This window comes from Carassius gibelio, chromosome A19, assembly GCF_023724105.1.
Source record: "Carassius gibelio isolate Cgi1373 ecotype wild population from Czech Republic chromosome A19, carGib1.2-hapl.c, whole genome shotgun sequence".
NCBI classification, from domain to species: domain Eukaryota; kingdom Metazoa; phylum Chordata; class Actinopteri; order Cypriniformes; family Cyprinidae; genus Carassius; species Carassius gibelio.
In genome coordinates this window covers 19,731,761-19,750,789 of record NC_068389.1, presented here as the reverse complement: position 1 = coordinate 19,750,789, position 19,029 = coordinate 19,731,761, and the positions used below count along the sequence as shown (strand labels likewise).

Sequence of the window (19,029 nt, the reverse complement as noted above, 5' to 3'; positions counted from 1 at the left end):
TCTAATCTTCAGCACAGTAAGTTTCATTTATCAGTAACGGTCACTTAAATAAAAAATAAAAATAAAGGATATCTTAAAAAGAGGTAAAGAAATGATTTATATGGAATGTGCAAATGTACAAATATATCTACATGTATATATAAAATCACACAAATAAAGAGAAAAAAGTATTAAAAAATGAATTCAGCATTTGAATCCCAGTTTACATATGATCCAGAAATGGAAATGAAAGGATGAATAGGTAAACTTGAAAGTGGTGGTGTGTGTATCACAGCGGTGGATGGAAGTTGATGGTGTGATGTCTAAGGCCTTGAGAGGTTTTATAGCTTTTCCCACAGCGACACTTGAAGGGCTTTCTCACACGGATCTGCGTCCTGTGCCCGTTTTTAGCATGGTACTTAATACCATTCACATTCTGGAAGACAAGTTAGAAGGAAAAGCAGGAATGAAGGAAAGTCTAAAGAACTTTTAAATAAATAAATAAAAAAACAACAACATTTGATCTAATCCACTGCAATTTTTCTAGACCTTGACAGGAAGAGACCTTCTTAATTACATATAATGTGACCAACCACAATTTTTTTTTTTTTTTTTTTGTAGATCATACTACAGTAATATGTTATCTTAATTAGTATTATAAAGTGTATAACAAATTATAAATTTATTTTTTAATATCTGATACCACAATAATACGTTATACTTAAAATGTAATTAGTAAATTCAAAAGTAAATTAACTGAGTTATGAGTGCGGTACCTTGTATCTTTTCTTGCATCCTGGAACAGGGCATGCGAAGGGTTTCTCATCGCCTCCATTCATACACATGGAGCTAAGGATGGACTCTGAGCTGATGGCACTTTCTGTAGTCCAGGACTCGTCACTGTCAGAGTCTTCATACTCCACCTCCTCCTCATCACACTCACTGCCTGAGTGTGAGGCACACCAATAAAGTTAAACTCTTTAATTAGTCACTTATTTGCTTCATATATTGGCTGATGAAAGAACTAATGAGAACTGAGAAAGCAAATGTGCCCTTTGCTCCAATTATCCTCTGTTTCTTCTACAGTCTTTTTTTTTTGGCCACAGTTCAGGTTAGACTTAAAGGAGTAGTTCAGTTTCCTGATCATTTAATCATCCCCATTTGATCCAAGATGCTCATGTCTTTCTTTCTTCAGTCACAAAGAAATTAAGGTTTTTAAAGGAAAACATTCCAAGATTTTTCTCCATATAATGGACTTCAGTGGTGGTCAGCGGGCAGAAGTCGTCAATTTGTGGATGCGCATCGCAGAACTAGTGCAAGACCAGCATTTATGGTTAGTATATCCATTTTAATTTTTTTAGAAAATGACCAATCGTTGCCTAGATAAGACCCTTATTCCTTGGCTGGGATCGTGTAGCCCATTGAAGCTGCACTGAAACTGCAGTTTGGACCTTCAGCCCTTTGGCCACCACTGAAGTCCATTATATGGAGAAAAATCCTGGAATGTTTTCCTCGAAAACCTCTTTAATTTCTCTCTTTAATTTCAACTGAAACTAACCAGCAGTCTGCTATTTATGTTTCTGACTTTTGGAATATTTCTGAACACAGAACATACACTGAAATAATGACAGGCTTATTTAACTGTTCATTAGAAGACAAGAACAGTGTAAAACAAACAGGAAATGAAGCGGCTGAGCAGCTGGAAGTGTGGACGTCACCCAAGCGTGGATTTAAACTAGAGTTGTTCCGATTCCGATACTAGTATCGGAAATATCTCCGATACCACAACAAATTCTGGCATCGGCATCGGCGAGTACATGAACCCATATACCGATCCGATACCATTTTCTTAAAAAAGACCTAGTTATGACCGCAAGCTTTGCCTAACCGCTGCACGGTTCTTCTTCGCTGCTCAAAATGCATTGAAAACACAGGAAGTTGTGCTGTGTTGCCACAAGCAACCCCTGTTTAGAGCAGCGAAGAAGAAATGAAAACGCGTTAGCAGCCCTTATCTATATATGACTGGATCACTCATCACATTCTAAACTGCCAAAAGACAGTGAAGCCGCTACTATATTATAGATCAGTGGTTAGCAGTATGTCTCTGTAGTACCGGTAGTTACAGACTCTCGAGTATATTCAGTACCGGCAACTGCGTTCAGTCGCTTCCGTGTAAGTCAAAACGCAGGGCTCCAGACAGTAGCCGAATATATACTAGTGTCTGTGAATATTAAACTGCAAAATACTATTTAAATATTACTCCCGCAAAATCTACATCTCTGTGGGTGACTGGCACAGATGCGCGAGAGCTCGCTGTTTTGTAGTCTCTGCTGTGTGTCATGAGGACACGAACGCATAAACCGTCACTTCATGAGAATTTACCGTTTCATTTGAGAATACTGTCATATCATAAACACAGACACTCAAAGATCTTCATGGCAGCCCATTAAAATAAATGTTTGGTTTACATGAGTAAATTGACAATATATAAAGCTACTGTTGTAGCCTACAGTAATAATAATACATCTCTATAATAATAATAATTATGCCTAGATGGTTGCTTGTTTTTTACTTGTTTTTTACTTGTTAGAGATTATCTGATTAATAGATCTTTTTTTATATTCCTAGACTTATTTGTTGCAGTTTTTTTATACAGTTATATTGTAAAACTTAAATACCTTTTTTAGTTTGCGGTGTTAGATTTTTGGCTGCATTTGAAGTTCTTTTTTGCATAAGAAAATAAATAATACTGTCAAATTCATGTTAGATAATAAAAATACTGTAATAAATACAGTAGTTCACCATGTATTTGTTCATGTTTTATTGAGGGATCTGTCTGAAGCACACCATAAAAAAATTCTAGCAATTTACACAGGGCTAGTAGTATATACAGCTGTATATACAGATATACACCCAGGTATCGGATCAGTACTCGGTATCGGCCGATACCCTGAGCCCAGGTATCGGAATCGGTATCGGGAAGAGAAAAAGGGTATCGGAACATCTCTAATTTAAACCAATGGAAACTTTTCAGGACAGACACAAATTCAATTAGTGCAGCTTTAGGTTTGCAGCAAATGCAACAAACCATAATTTAGAGGTTAATAAATCAGAACATTTCAGATTTAATTAAAACAAATGAAGACATGAGAAATCATCAGCCGTTTAATTTTCCACGAGTATTATAAACACTCCTAATGAGTTAGACATATTTCAAATAATTGTTTTTTATATATAAATCTAACTTGTAATATCACACACAAACTCCATTCACCTGTGGGTGTGCTGCTGCGGAAAGAGGATGAGGGCGTGATGGGAGGGGTGACAGGTGGGGTTAGACTGCCGTTGCTATGCCGAGGAGGCGTGGCCGTACTGTTACGTGATAAACCTCCAGTGACTGATATTGCAATTTTGGGTTGGACCTTCTTCTTCTGAGTTTCTTGCTCTCTGCGTGCTGCTTCAGTCATGAACCTAAAGAAAAAACAAACAGCACACAAAAGGTCATGTTAATAGACTGATGTGCAGGTAATGATGCACCTGAGGACTATTGTTCTTGGAATGACAGTGATTACACGAAACGGAAAAAACTAAAATATGTGTCAAATACAACTGTCATCCTTCTGTACTGACCTCCCAAGTGTGTAATTTCACGTTGCGGTTTTCTTGATGTTAGATATATTGTTAGACATTTCCCATTGCATTTTAGTTCTTGGATACGTGTATGCATGTATGTGCTTAAGGTTATAATACAATTTATATGTAAAAGTGTGTGTGTGTTTATGTATATATAATGTATAGATATACAGTATATTCTACAGTTCAAATGTTTAGGGTTGGTAAGATGCATTTATGGTTTTGAAAGTCTCTTATGCCCACAAAGGCTGCATTTCTAATAAATAAATAAATAAAATACAGTAATACAATATTATTTTAGCATTTTATTACAACTTTAAAAATCAATGTTTAAACGGAATTTATTCCTGTGATGGTGTGAAGTAGCCATTACTCCAGTCTTTAGTGTCCCATGATCCTGAAAGATGCTTAAGAAACATTTCTTATCATTAATAATACTGAAAACATTTGTGCTGCTTAATATTTTTGTGAAAACTAATGATTTGTTCTTGATTATTTGACGAATAGATAGTTCATTTATTTTTGTAACATTCTAAATGTCTTCGCTGTCTCAATTGTATGCATCCTTGCTTTATACAATTAATTTTAAACCATTTTACAGACCCAAAACTTTTAAATGGTACTGTTTTTATTCATATTTTTTATTAAGCAATTAGTATAGGCTTAGTATAGACTTGCCTATTAATGTAGCTAAGAGCAACATATGTGGGCTGCTGCAGCTCCTGCCTCTCCAAAACTCTGGGATCTGTGTCTGATAGAGGAATAGAGAAAACACAACCCCATTAGACTGCAAAACACACATCAGAAAAAGCAGACATTAAAGATGTACAATACACACATAGGTCCAAGCAAAAGCTGTGTATGCTGTGGGTGCTCACAGACAAAGCAGCAGCTTGAAACATTGTTTTGTGATTACTGTACATTTGTCAAACAAGTACCCTTATACCCTGCAGGACCAACCTAACCACCACACCACCACACTTATTCCATTCTACTTGTGACAGCAGGCAACTTCCATAGCCTGAGGCCACCAGGCAAAGCTTCAAACACTGTGTGTGTGTGTGTGTGTGTGTGTGTCCGGTAATCTGATTCTTGGCCTGAGACTGCCCTCATGTGGCAAAGAGTCCCTTATGATCACATTGATCAGTATGTGTCTCCTGTGTACAAATATGCACATACTTAAATATGTTAGTTAACAAAGACATTGTTTACCACACTATACGTGTTTGAGAGCGAGTGTGTGTGTGTGTGTGTGTGTGTGAGTGAGTTGTAGGATGTTAATTGCTGCTTAGAGCTCATTAAAACATAAATGGTGCACAGAAGACCTCACAAAGAGAGAAAAGCACACCGCTTAGCGTGTGTGTGTGTGTGTGTGTGTATGTGTGTGCGTGTGAGAGAGAGGTAAGCTGGCACATTCTGCATGATTATTTTACATGGGTATCAATGACTATGTGGAGAAAGTAGAAAAAGAAAACCAGGGTTTTCTGCGTTCAAATGGGTTGCATTGTATGCGTGTGTGCGGTTATATTTGTGTATAACAAGCAGTGTATATAATAGGTCCCATATGTCTAAATGAGGTATTACTCTAAGCCATTAAAAGCATTCCACCATGTTCGCTTAACCATTATTCTCTTTTAACATGGAGAAACGTCTACACGCTCACTTAAGGCTTTGTAGAACTTGCTAGATCTTACATGCAAATTAAAATCTTTAGCACTGTCACATTTCACACAATCTGTGATAGCATGACTTACTATCCCAAAATGGATTATAAAAATAGCACAGAGTAGCTACATTTCCTTGATGTCTTTTAAGGAAACCAGTCTAGAGTGCTACCTGTGTCTGCTGCCTTAATATCATCAGAGCACTCTCTGGTGACTGCACGCATTAAGAGGATGCACACCCTCACACTAACACTTGTGTGTATCTCAGGTGGTCCACTGAGGTGGTCTTCATGGTTTATAAGCGTTTTCAAACTATTTTACCTGCTAACCTCAGAATTGCGAGAAAAACTTTGCAGTTACCTTTTTATTTATTTTTATTCTGTGTCAAACATGGGCATTTCTATAGTTGAAAGAGCTACAGTAACATCCATCATACATTAACTCACCTACATGTAGTTTCAGACTAGTAAGACTTTCATTTTATTATGGAACATAAAAAGAGAATGAAAAGAAAATATAAAAATAATATGTTTATACATAAGTGAAAATGTTTATATGTCTCTTTTTCATTACAGATTAAGTGGATGAGGATCCCAGGGTTTTCAAGATCTGAATAATATATATATAGTGAAAGTGACGTGACATTCAGCCAAGTATGGTGACCCATACTCAGAATTTGTGCTTTCCATTTAACCCATCTGAAGTGCACACACACACACACTGTGAACACACACCCGGAGCAGTGGGCAGCCATTTATGCTGCGGTGCCTGGGGAGTATTTGGTGGTTCAGTGCCTTGCTCAAGGGCACCTAAGTCGTGGTATTGAACGTGGAGAGAGAACTGTACATGCACTCCCCCCACCCACAATTCCTGCCGGCCCGGGGCTCAAACTCACAACCTTTCGATTGCCAGACCGACTCTCATATATTTATATATATATATATATATATATATATATATATATATATATATATATATATATATATATATATATATATATATATATATATATATATATGACAAAGTAGCCCATACAACTTTTTAAAAGTCTTTTAAAGTCTCATGTGATAGATTTGTTTAGGGAATATACTTCAAAATCTTACTTGCAGCCTTGGTTCCCTTTCACTGTTATGCGAAAAAGAACAGTTCTTTACTATTATGTGTGCCAAAGAAGAAAGTCAGTCATACAGGTTTCATAGACAAGGCTCAAGAGTAGTCCCAGACTAAAATGCAATAACTGAAAGAAACTTGCACAAAATGATCTTAAAATGCGTCAGATTCATTGTTTTGTCTCAATATAAAAACATTACTATTGTGCATCTTAAGGCATATTTCTAAAAACTACTTAAGTCTGTGAAACCGAGCCTAAATCTCAGCAAATTAATTCTAGTATTATGTGTGTAGAGGTGAGGTATAATTTCATGTGCCAGGTGCAGAACAGTAAAGGGAGGGCAGTGTTAATGTTTTCCAGTTTTATGGTTTCCTTTCACCTAGAAAATGGAGGCACACAAGATCTTTCCACAGGAAAAGTAACAAGGAAATATACAAGCAGAAAGAAACACACACACACACACACACACACACTTAACATTCAGTGCCTCTTAAACTGAACACCCCAGAGTTAATTTTCACATTTAGCAAAATCATAAATTCCAATAACGTCCGTCATAATTCAGTACAAACAACAACCATCCTTAAAGCAACAGGAACTTGAGTTGAAAGCACCACTTGTCCCAAACAGTAGCAGTAATATTGCATTTTAATGGGCTATGACCAGAATTAAATCCCTATGAAATCTTTATGTAGGGCTAATAATACTGGGCCCTCTATGAGGACATTAAAAGAACTTTCTCCCATAAACATACCTTTTATTCACAGCCGTATCATTAAATCCTCTGCCTATCAAACCTCAATGGGCTATTTATTGCTATCCTACACACTGATTTGGGATCAGGTGGATCTAAATTATACAGAACTGCATGCCTGTAAGAACATTTTGGCATAGTTGGAAACTTTTTAGAGGACTCTGAATCCACCAGAAGAGCAAAGGTGCCACCATGTGGTGGAATACAAGATAAAAACCATCAGACAGCAATATGTGTGTGTCCCTTTTAATGTGAGTCTGTGCATAAGTCAGAGGAGCCTGGCATGGAGGAATGCCGGGTTTGTTTTCCAGACGGCTAATTAAAAAGCAGGGGAGTGTTTTAATGCGCTGGATAGCAGCAGGTCTCCGGATGGAGGGAAGGGGGAGGGGGGGAAGACAGGCTGGAAGGAGGCGATGGAGAGAACTCTAAACGAGGCTGTAATTACACTTCTCAGAGCTCAGCAGGATACAATGCTCCAAACACTTCCTTATGTACACGAACACAAGCAAGGACGGGCACACACATGAAAAGAGAAACAAAAACATAAGGATTCACACACACAAATGCACAAATTATGCAGATACAGACAAACATGCACTGGGGTTTGGGGGGGAAAGCTGGTATAATGGTTTTTCCACTGGATCTCACTAATTGCCTCATAAAAAGGCCTGACGAGTCATTTAATGCAACGCTCTCTTACAAACACACACACATACAATTAATTAAGATAATCATCTCAACAGAGCTGAAAAGAATTAACTTCTATAATTATAATTTGATGTCACCTTTCATAAACTAGTATTGCAACTATAATTTCAGCTATATGTCCAAAAAAAATTTAAGAACAACATATAGGTGAAATATTCACCATAATATCACTCAGCAAATCAACAACAGCCAACAGGAATATGTTTTTCATTAACAACTAATAGCAACAAAACTTATAAATGAAAACTGTATTATTAGCTATACTAGTCCATTTTGGCTTCAAAAGAATAAAACTTGAACATTTGCAAAGCCTTTCCATACTTGAGGTTTAATCTCAAATCAAAGAAAGAAAGAAAGAAAATCATCTAGCACTTCCCTGAACGACTTGTGTAACAAGCCTGACATCTTCTGGTCACTGAAAGAAACTCGATCAAGTTTCACGTATCTAGCACTCTGAATATATTATAGTTTTATATTTAAGTTTAAATTAATAAAACGGCAACATTTAATGGCCCAAATTGTATGCTAGGTTAGCGAGAGAACAACAACAACAACAAAAACACATCTGTAGACAGTTCCACATAGCGCTGATGTATTGTTTACCTCGGACTGATATTTTATCACTTCAGTGTTTTACTAAAACCCTTTTTGATCTTTGACTAAAGTTTAGTTTAGTTTCATTGTTGCCGTGTTTACGCTGTCAGCTTTACAGAAAATGCCTACACAGTGACTCAATACGCAGACGACAAGAGACAACAACAAAGTGTTGTTACACGGCTTTCAGTTGTTTAAAATTATGTCATTTGTTACCTACGACATGCAAATACAATAGATAGGAAATAAAACGGGCATGTCTGAACAAATGTCCACTGCCACAACATTAAACAACAACTTAATGTGACCTAAATACAGGTCCGATACCCGGGGGAACGACTATCACGGGAGGGTATGACATCATGCAAAATTCCTTTCGGCATAGGCAACTATAAACAGATATATCCAATGAACTTTCCTTTTCGTGTTTGTTTGCGTGCATCTCTTTTTCCACACTCTCACACCCTAAAAGTATAAAGACGAACGTCCGTGTTTGTACTAAGTTCTGACACCTAGCTCTGTCATACCTGTCAAATGATTCTCATATTTAATTCAAACTAATTAGATGTCACAAGATATGATCTAGTTTACAGGGCAACATGACAGCTCTTTCTTGGTACCACTGGATTACACAATGTTAATGTGCTAGGATCTTATGACAGTCTGCGTCTGTCCAGTCCACCGTGTCATGTGGTAAGAGAACACCACAATTTCACCACAAGGAGGCGATGTTACATAAGTTCATGTAACTTTATATTCACTATTGTCAAAAGCGGCTGCCTTGCAACTGTAGCCCACAGATATAAACTGATCAATCTAAACAAAAACTTGGACAAGCAGGATCAGGCAGTTTATCTAATTATTTTACAATGTCTGCAATTTATTTGATAACTGAATGAATGAAATTACGTATACACCATCTGCATTTAGGTGAAGTAGCTTCACTCTGATAATAAAAAAAATTAAAGGAATTGGGGTGCAACACAAAGACAACATCATGTGGACGTCAAATAAGATGAGCAAGTGACAACATAAAAAAAAAAAAAGGATTGCAAGAATAAACTTGGTGTAACAAAGAAACAGACAGACCATATACCATGACGTCTTAACATCTGAGTTGACATTGCTTGATACATTGCAGTAACGCACTATATTCAAGAAGTAAATGTGTAAGAGCAATTGTGTAAAACTGACTTTTTATCTAACATCACTTAAATGATATAACTCTCAGGCAGCTTACCTGGATTAAGCATATTAGTGAATGTCTGCAAGCAGACACAACATATTTAACAATCCAGATTAATGATGACTATGGCACACAGTCAACACAATCCTGGTGTGCAGTAGTGAACACATGATACACACTAACTATAATTGCAACAAAAAAGAGGGTTTCAAATATTATTTACCTAATCAATTATCAGTCTGTTAAAATAAACCAATAATATTTATTTGGTTATGGCTTAGAAAGACTTATAAAGGCACAATAACAATAATCTATACAATTTCATCTAATAATACTAATAAAACACACTGAAAATGAATGTCTAGCCTTTGTATGGTTCTGATATTATCCAAAGTCGGTCTAAATGGGGCTTTTATTCTTAAGACAAGACAAAACTAAAAACAGCATCAGGGCTTTTGAGATGGCACTTAAGTTCAAAAGTCATTCATGGCCATACACTGTATTTTCAAAGAACTTAGTTTTATATTGGTTTGTAAGCATTTTGCCAATTGCCATCATCATTTTTTTTAATATACATTTCTGTCAGTAAAATAATCAACTAATCCCTAAACAATGACCTGCCATCACCAACACTTCATTTGTTACATGTGTGTACAATTTCCTAAAACAATGAAAGAGAGGAAGAGTTGGAGACAATCATGGGATGTAATTCAGACAGAGTCTGTATCCTGCTCTATATACCAGCTGTCTAAAATATACCTTGTCCCTGTCAAGTTTTAACATTAATCTCTCATCGAAAACCGTCCAAACAAACTTGTTCTAGTATCAAGTATCTTCCATTTACATTATGAATTTTAGCAATCATCTTCATGGCAAACTGCCAAACCAAACCACTGCATGAGGTCTACACTCAATAGGATTATTATTGATTAGTATTAATGATACTAGGGGCCAGGGGGTCTTTCATTGTTGTGCTCATTAAAACAAGAGCTCTGAGGTCAAACCCCTAACCCTAATAGTCAGATCTGTGACTCCTGGGGGAAATCAGGCAAGCTGATCTTTAATAATGCTACACTGACAGACACACAGACTGGGGTGCATGTGTATATCATTCTGACAGATGCCTTCCATTGTGACAGTTGCAATCACTATGGAGAGTATCGAAAATAGATATGAGCAGCACAGCAAAACACTGCATATCAGTTATAAACATTCATGCATTTCCATTACAGATCAACAGTGCGTACAAATATTATATTAAGTATAAAAACAATCAGCGTAAGGTCACTGACTGCTGAAACAATTTTTCTATGTCACCCCCCCAGATGGTTTGCCTTACATTCACAAAAAGACAATACTGTAATGTTTTTTATCTGATCATCATGTTAAAGCATCTATATATTTTCTTTGTGTTTTCAAAGTTTCAACTTGATTTTCTTTATCAGTAATTAAATTCAAGGTGGTTAAAAAAGGTATAATGAATCACTAAACCTTAACACTGCACCACTTTAATTAAAGTTATCCATCCTAGAGGGTTGGAATTTTTACAGTTTAAGAATTTTAACAGTGCACACCTCTTAAACCAAACAAAATTGCCCCGCAACAGAACCGAGAAACAGGCTCTATAGAAAATGACATCAGTTCTATCTAAATAGTTAATTCTCCTTCATATAGCGATTCCCTAACTTGGGATTAATTTGAAAATGGAAGTTTTTGTATAGAAATCTTCAAGCAACTGTTACACACCTGAACACAGATTCCTTCCTGCAGTCTTGACAGACTTGAATACACAACACTAGCAAATAAACAATGGCTTTCCACAGAAAGCTCTAATTATGGTAGATATGGCAAGCCATTTTTACATTTACACCATACAACTACCACCGGTGGCACAGTGTTGATATAAATATAAATAGGCCTATATATAATTAATATTAATATTAATACTATATATATTACTGGTGTCAAAATTAGCACGATAACGCAGGCGATTAATTTAAAAATGCTATAAAACTCATTATAATCAGTGACGCTACATTAGATGTGGCACGACATGACAAATCCATGATGGTAAACTGCCTTGTCCTATTTGTGAGGTACTGACACAGGGTTCAAATGTCTGGTATAGACCCTAATTAAAATAATTTGCATTACACTTGTATGCAAAACTTTTTATTATGCTAGTAATAGAGTGCATGACGTCACGTGCACTACCGCCGATGGCAGTATACAGTGGTTTTCATGGCGACTTTCACAGCCCTAGGTAGAGCCTAATTAAATTTTTGACAGTCTTTGAGGGACAGAAGTACAGTGCGTTTAATGGATTGTACTGTAACAATATAGCCTACAGAGCGTTCAGCTGACGTAATCTCTTTCTGAAAAAAAAAACTTTCAGTATGAAACCTGTAAAAGACAGTTATACAGTAGGAACAAGTTGTGACTTGTGACAATGGGCTAGTTGCATATATTCGCCATCTTGGATTTCCGGTCTTGCGAGTGTGTGCATAGATATTTCCGGTTGTGCTAAAAACACCAGTGCAGAGAACCTTCTATGTGTTTACAGGTTTTATAACATCACTTCAAATGCAAATAAGATCGACATTGCTATTATTGCTATACTATAAATGTTAACTGAGCCAGTACATTAGAAACGTATGTTTGGGCCTGGTGAGTGAATGAATGAAATATACTAATGTTACTCCCTAATGTTCACAAAATGAAAGCTGAACTCATGGTGTGTACTCACAGCTACATAATGTCTTTTTCCCTTACCAATTATATAAATGTAAAAAAATATATATTTCTCGAAAATGTTTGTATTACATTGATGGTTTTTTTATTTATTAAATGAAATATTTACCTTGTGAGACGTGGGCTGTGATTTATCTTCATAAATATGTCCACTTCTCAATTGTGCACATACATCAGTTTGTTTCATCATTATTTTCACAACATATTTTAATATTTAACCCAGTTACATTTGCATCAAACATATTTTTTAAAATGAAAACAAAAGGGCTGTAAAATGATACAACTAATACATGTCTAGTTTTAGTATTTGTTTTATCTGATAATTAATGCAAAAGAAATTTTAAAAATACACATGCGCTGCTTATAGACAGATAATGGTTTATAATGCAGATCTTTCATAAAACAGATAAATAATGATAAAAACACACATGAACGCAAACACTGATCTTTTAATTAATGTAGACACACAATAATTACATTACGTTAAATTGTACAGTTAAAGTTATAAATTATGTTCAAATAAAGTTAATAAAACATACATGCTTTATCAGAAATCTCTGTCTCGCTTGACAATTGGAAACCTTATGAACTTATAGATATAGTAAGAACAAAATCAGCTCTCTGAAAATGTAAAGTAAGTAAAGTTGGACTAATCATCCAAATAATGACATCTACGTTACTGCTAACAAATGGCAGAATATTTGAATTCCATATATTCAAATATTCAAGATTCATATGCATTTCATTTCAGGGCTCCAGACATTTGAGAGCAGTGGCACCAGCCACTAAGTTCTACTGATTTAGTTGCACTGGGGGGTTGGTGCATGGGAGTATTAAAAACAAAGATAATTTAATCATAAAATTACTATTGTTTTGCATTAATAAGTGCAATTACTAATAATATTACATATTAATTTCTTGTTTATTTCACATTTATACACATTTAATAGTAAAGCACTTGAGTAAAGCTTGAGTTGGGAAGCATATAAAATTTACTTTATTAACAATAAAATGCAAAATTAAATTTGTATATAGAAAATGTATATATTGTACTCTTATTAAATGTACCATTTTTCTTCTATAGTATTATACTGCACTAACTGACAACTTCATTGATTATAAAAGAAGTCTCTTTATATGTGATTCAGTCACAAAATGAAGGAAAGTTTGTTTTTTAAGGCACTTTGTGACTATTCTTACTTCATACACAACAAAGTGCAAATCTCTGATAAATAAGATTTCTTGATGATTTTATATTTTATAATAGTTATTTTATCATTTCAAAATATAAACCAAAAAGTAGAAATAAATGACTAATAATCCAATGTGCTCCTCTGCTGTCATCTACTGGTTATAGTGATAATCTGATGTCTGTTTTTTACATTTTACATAAGTGTATTTTGTTTTTTCCATAAATTCTTTTGTTTTAAAGTGCTAGAAATAGGTGTGTGTAATACTTGAAAATCACTGAAAAGTCTTGAATTTCTCAAAATGTTGTACAAACTCTTAAATTAATTAATAGCATTTGACTATTTCTACCACAACACCATGGTTATAGTTAGCATAACTACTTCTGGTTTTCTGTCAGTTCTGTGCAGAACTCAAACGCTTTTCACTAGATCTCACAACACACATGTTCCCGAGTTAACCTGCTAAAATGCTCTACGCTTTACAGCTCAAACAAGTAGCATGGTTTTGTAATGCTTTTGTTAAAAATGGTTGCAAAATGCAACCATTTGGTCGCGGTCTGGAGCTCTACATTTGAAGAGTTTGGACCAAAACGCAATAAATCCATTTTGATTAATTTGAGTAAAAATTTTCTGTTTCAAACTTTCACATAGCATCTTTAGGTTATAATAACATTAAAAATGTTAATCCAGGTTTTGATTTTCAAAAACTTATTAAAAAATTGTATAATTATTTTCTCAAAAATGCAATAAATCCATTGAATCAATATGAAAGTTATTTTTCATATTGGACCTGATGAAAATACGCAACATAGTAATTTGAACCACGTATGAAAGCCCTTGAATTTGGTCAATACTTATCTTATGTACAGGCACTGGACTAAAAATACATTCATCAGTCATCGCTTCCAAAATGAATTCAAAGGGTCATCTTGTTAATGCTATAACTTAATTACAGCAATAAAATAAAATTTCATCTTGAACTAGAACATGAACAACATCACATTAGACAACAGAAATTCCAGCGACATTTCCCTTATATTCAACTTCCAAAAGTGCATTCATCTTTGCCATGTTACAGTCTTTAATTGACTAGTGTTATGTGTTGTATTAACAAACACATAAATTGCATTAATAAAAACACTGACAAGGTACGCAATATCACGTACATAATCGAATGCGATTCATCTAATGAACACGATATAGCCTAGCTTGTTAGTGATCTACGGCTCTGTGTATTAAATGCATTTTACTGGTACTATTAATCACAGAATCGGCATACTGACGAGATGCACATGACAATCACAATCGATTTTTCTGCAGCTCTTGTTTGTTGATCACAATGTACAAAGTAGATGTGGAAAACTAGGATGCCGGGTGTATTCAAAGCACTGCCATAACTGTCTAAAGTGGGTGGAATGGTGCACTGTGATTGGTTGAGCGTATAAATCACATTATGCAAAAAAGGGAGACTGGCGTTTATGGCGGTTTGGGAAAAAGGGAGAAAACATGACCTAATAACTCTGCGAATATGCAATTTTGTGTAAAATAAAAAGTTGACTTTTCAATACCAACCAGATACAATACTTATTTTAGCAGGAACTAATTTTTTTTTTTTTTTTACATGCCATTTATCGCGTTTTGGAACCAAACTCTTCATTTGTTGCTGGTATGTATTTCATGTCTACTTACAACTATTCTACAAGAATACAGTGTTTAATAAATATGTAATAGTCTATTCAATTAATACTAGAACCCAGAACCGATATAAGTAACTATGAGCTATTATGTCACGAATAAACATTCTCTATTTGAATACGTACTTCTAGTACATTATACTGCAATACCATGAACTATAATATAAAATGTAATATAGTCAAACTAAAAAAATATTATTATTCATGTTAGTCACTATATTGGATAACTTTTATTTCTCAACCTAAAACTACTAATGCTGCTAACGACAAAATTAGGTATTAGTAACTTCAAGCAATACATGTTAATATGGTTTGCCACAAGTACATACAGGCCTAGATCTAAACAGAGCAGCGACTGTAACCGTGAACGAACCCATGCACCCGTCGCTGAAACCTGCTTATGACTATCTATAGATTCTTTATTAAACCGAGTTAAAGCTAATGATTTTTATCATTTAAATCATGCCAGTTCGTGCAAGTGAATTAGCGCGTCACTATATAGAAACCAGCCAAATGCGCGGCGCACAGATGCGTCTTCTCGCCGCTTGACAGCGGCTGCTTAGCGGGACAGCAGGCCGAAACCGGGGCGCCACTCACCGATGTGGTTATCTTCGATGTGAACGATGAGCTCGCCCAAAGACTCAAAATGCAGCCCGCAACCGCCAAACCGGCAAACGTTGGAGAAGAAGGAGGCAGCCGCGACGCCCGTCATAATGGATGTGTTGGCAGAGGTCCGTGTGCTTGCAGACCGGCAAATGTAGAGGCTGTGCGGGATGGGGGTGATCAAATAGCCGGCAGCTCGTTGCAGCAGCAGCGGCGGTGGTGATTGCAGCTGGAGCTGTTTAGACGGCTGGCAGCCAATGGAAGGGGGATGGGGGCCAAAGCAGCATGACGGAGGAGCAGGAGGAAGAGGAGGAGGGGCTGGCGAAACAAATATGCTGCTGTTCACCTGAGCGGAGAAAGACGAGGAATGCTTGACTGAGAAGGCCACATAAGCAACTGTATTATGTTGCATTATGTATTATGTAAACTGTGTCATTTACACAACTACTGGCTGTGTGACTCTTTCAAGTGTTCATAAACCCAGCACTTTTGTAAAAAATAATATAAAAAATAAATACTATGCATTAGTAAAACATCGGCCTTTTTATTTATTCATTTATATTTATTTATTTGTTTATGTGTGTAAATTTAATTTACTGTGAAATACATTGTTGTAATGACAGAGCAAAAAAAATATTTCAGAAGAAAAAAAGTTTAATTGATTGATTGATTTTTACAAATGTAGTGATTGTAATTCCCGGATAACTACATTTATGCCACCCCTGTGTATCATTAAACGGTGTGTAAATGCACTTTTCATTATTGTGTTTTGGTCTGTGTGTGTGTGTTGAGCTTTACCACTTTGCATCATAAGTTTCAGATCTAATGAGTTCAGATCTATTTCTTATAAATGACCACCATCTCGACTCTTTCAGTACAATCTTTTCAGTTGTAATAAAGAATGTACACTTACAGCAAACATCTGAATCCAACTACACAATAGCGGAATGTCATGTGACTACTTTATACTGTGTATTAGACTATTAAACGTACTGGAAATATTTACTAAAGAAAAATGTTGACCTCCCAGCTCTTTAAAACTTTGACATGACTGAGAATCTGTCAGGTGTGACACAAGCACCCATGTAAGGGGTTGCGTTCACAAAGAGCAGGAGGAATGTCTCTTTGATTAGCCTTGTGACAGTGACCATGTGGGGACCATCACTTGTTAATCAACCGTTAAACCTCCCTGTTATAAATGCTCTCTGCTTGGCCTATGTATTTAAGTGAGAGACTAAATTACCAAATAATTTCCATGGCAGTGTTTTTAAACAAATAGACTTAAATAAACATTTACTCAATTACAATATTTTCTCTTCAGCTTAATAATTTTATGCGAATACACATGAATAACTCCCAAGACTCAAATTGTACTAAAAAGCTCATAAACCTATAGACAGCTTTTTGAGACATATCATATGATGTTATAATGTAAAGCCAGCCAGATGTTAGTAAATGCAACCATCTGCCTCAAACAAGATATACCTAAGCAGCCAATGCCAGATGTTAGAAACTGCAAGGAGGTCATGCCAGGTCAAACAACATAACTGAACAATATCAAAGGGTTATGAATTTATCTAGTTCCAAATGCTTGATTAATCCTTGTGTTCAGTATATCTTTGAGTTTTTTGAAGACCTTGAGACATTGAAGTATTACGAAAGATGTGAAAAATTACAGACATGTGACCTGCTACACACATGCACATATTGTTTACTCGTTCAACCAAAAATGTCCAAAAATGTGAGAAGACATCAAAAATAACCACATAACTCTGATATCAGTCAGCATTTAATTTTAGTTTATTATTGTTATCTATAATGAATTGCTGTTCCTCTTCTGTAAATCAGTTTAGTCATGCATCAATGTAAATTTATATTTTATTTAAGTTTTGTTAATTAGCAAAAATGACCAATATCATTGTATATATTTTAAATGGAGAAACAAAAGATGAACTTGACACAGTTCCTTTTTATGGTGAATTATATCATGTCAGAAACTTGGATGAGATCATATGAGACTTGTGGGTGCATGTCCTCTGCTGCATTGTCTCTCTCTGTGTGTGTGTGATTCATACTCATAGACGTAGGAGTCAACTAAGGCTGGAGTTTGATGTGACATCATTACCACTTCCTGTTTTGTGGTGTTGCTGAGGAAACAGCTAGCATTCTAAGTTAGAGCAGCTAATGAATCACGCTCTCTCTTTCTCTCCCTCCCACTTGTTCTGCCTTTTTCATTCACTCTTTCTCTATAGTTCTTACCACAAAAGGACCACCCAGTTCTCAACATTAGACACACCCCTTAGTTGTACGATAATCTGAATGTATCCACATTCTGTCATATATGGAAATCTGATTTCAGTATAGTTTAACAAAATATGGTTAGACACTACATTAAACTCTGAATAAACTGTCGAGTGAATTCATTAAGATATCTACTTTACTGAATGTGAAAAGCTTAAAAATATTGGCAACTGTTTTTCATCAAGCAACAGGCTAATACCATTATATAAAACATCTCTGACAGCCGGTGTCACACTTTGTGGCTTTAGATTTTTGTTTATGACCATTTTGACTATAGCAGTCAGAACTGTTTGTTCACTAGAATCATTTCCTCAGAAAACACCAAACAGTCTTTATCCATTGCCTTGATTCAAGTGAACTGAAATCCAACCACTAACATTATCATCACCCCGACCAAAATGTATTTGTATGTTTATTAGGTTCTAAAAAAAAGTGTAGTTCCTGATTTTGATGCATTTTCAGTGATCAAAATTTTAGACTGCCTGAAAATGACAATATGTGTAAAAAGTCACATTGTAAGAGTTGTTTAATTTTTGTTTACCCTTCTAAAAGTTGTCTCATTCACATTACAAAATCTCATTGAAAAGAAAGAAAAGAAGGCATGCAGTTTATATCGACCACTTGAAAAACAAACATATGGCTGGTAATATTTTTTTATTTAACGTTTTAAACCAAAGGCTAACACGCTTATACATGCCCTTTTTCTCTCTTCTCTCTATCATCACACGGCATTCGCTAATCGGGACCGTCCCGCGCAACGCTCCAGACAGCTGTTGGCGCAGCACGCACCGAGCGAAGCGCCTCCCTCTTCCTTTTTTCCCCTCAACGCGCCAATGTCCGCATCAGACGCCCGCTACATCC

The 19,029-nt window shown here is 35.7% G+C and overlaps 1 protein-coding gene across 1 annotated transcript; it reads right to left on the bottom strand.

The window, feature by feature from the left end:
* Positions 1-78: 78 nt before the first annotated feature.
* LOC127935632 (juxtaposed with another zinc finger protein 1-like) lies at positions 79-16,135 on the bottom strand. Its single transcript, XM_052533708.1, has 5 exons — positions 15,862-16,135; positions 4,291-4,363; positions 3,254-3,450; positions 756-925; positions 79-415 (listed from the first exon to the last, which is right to left on the bottom strand). Exons 1-5 carry the CDS (start codon positions 15,974-15,976, stop codon positions 269-271), a joined length of 702 nt encoding a protein of 233 aa, XP_052389668.1. The 5' UTR covers positions 15,977-16,135; the 3' UTR covers positions 79-268.
* Between the last annotated feature and the right edge of the window lie 2,894 nt (positions 16,136-19,029).

Coding starts and splice junctions, on each gene's coding strand:
- LOC127935632 (XM_052533708.1), bottom strand. CDS start 15,976: ATGACGGGCGTCGCGGCTGCCTCCTTCTTCTCCAACGTTTGCCGGTTT. Junction 4,364..15,861: donor CATCGAAGATAACCACATCG/GTGAGTGGCGCC, acceptor TTCCTCTATCAG/ACACAGATCCCAGAGTTTTG. Junction 3,451..4,290: donor GCTCTTAGCTACATTAATAG/GCAAGTCTATAC, acceptor TTTTTTCTTTAG/GTTCATGACTGAAGCAGCAC.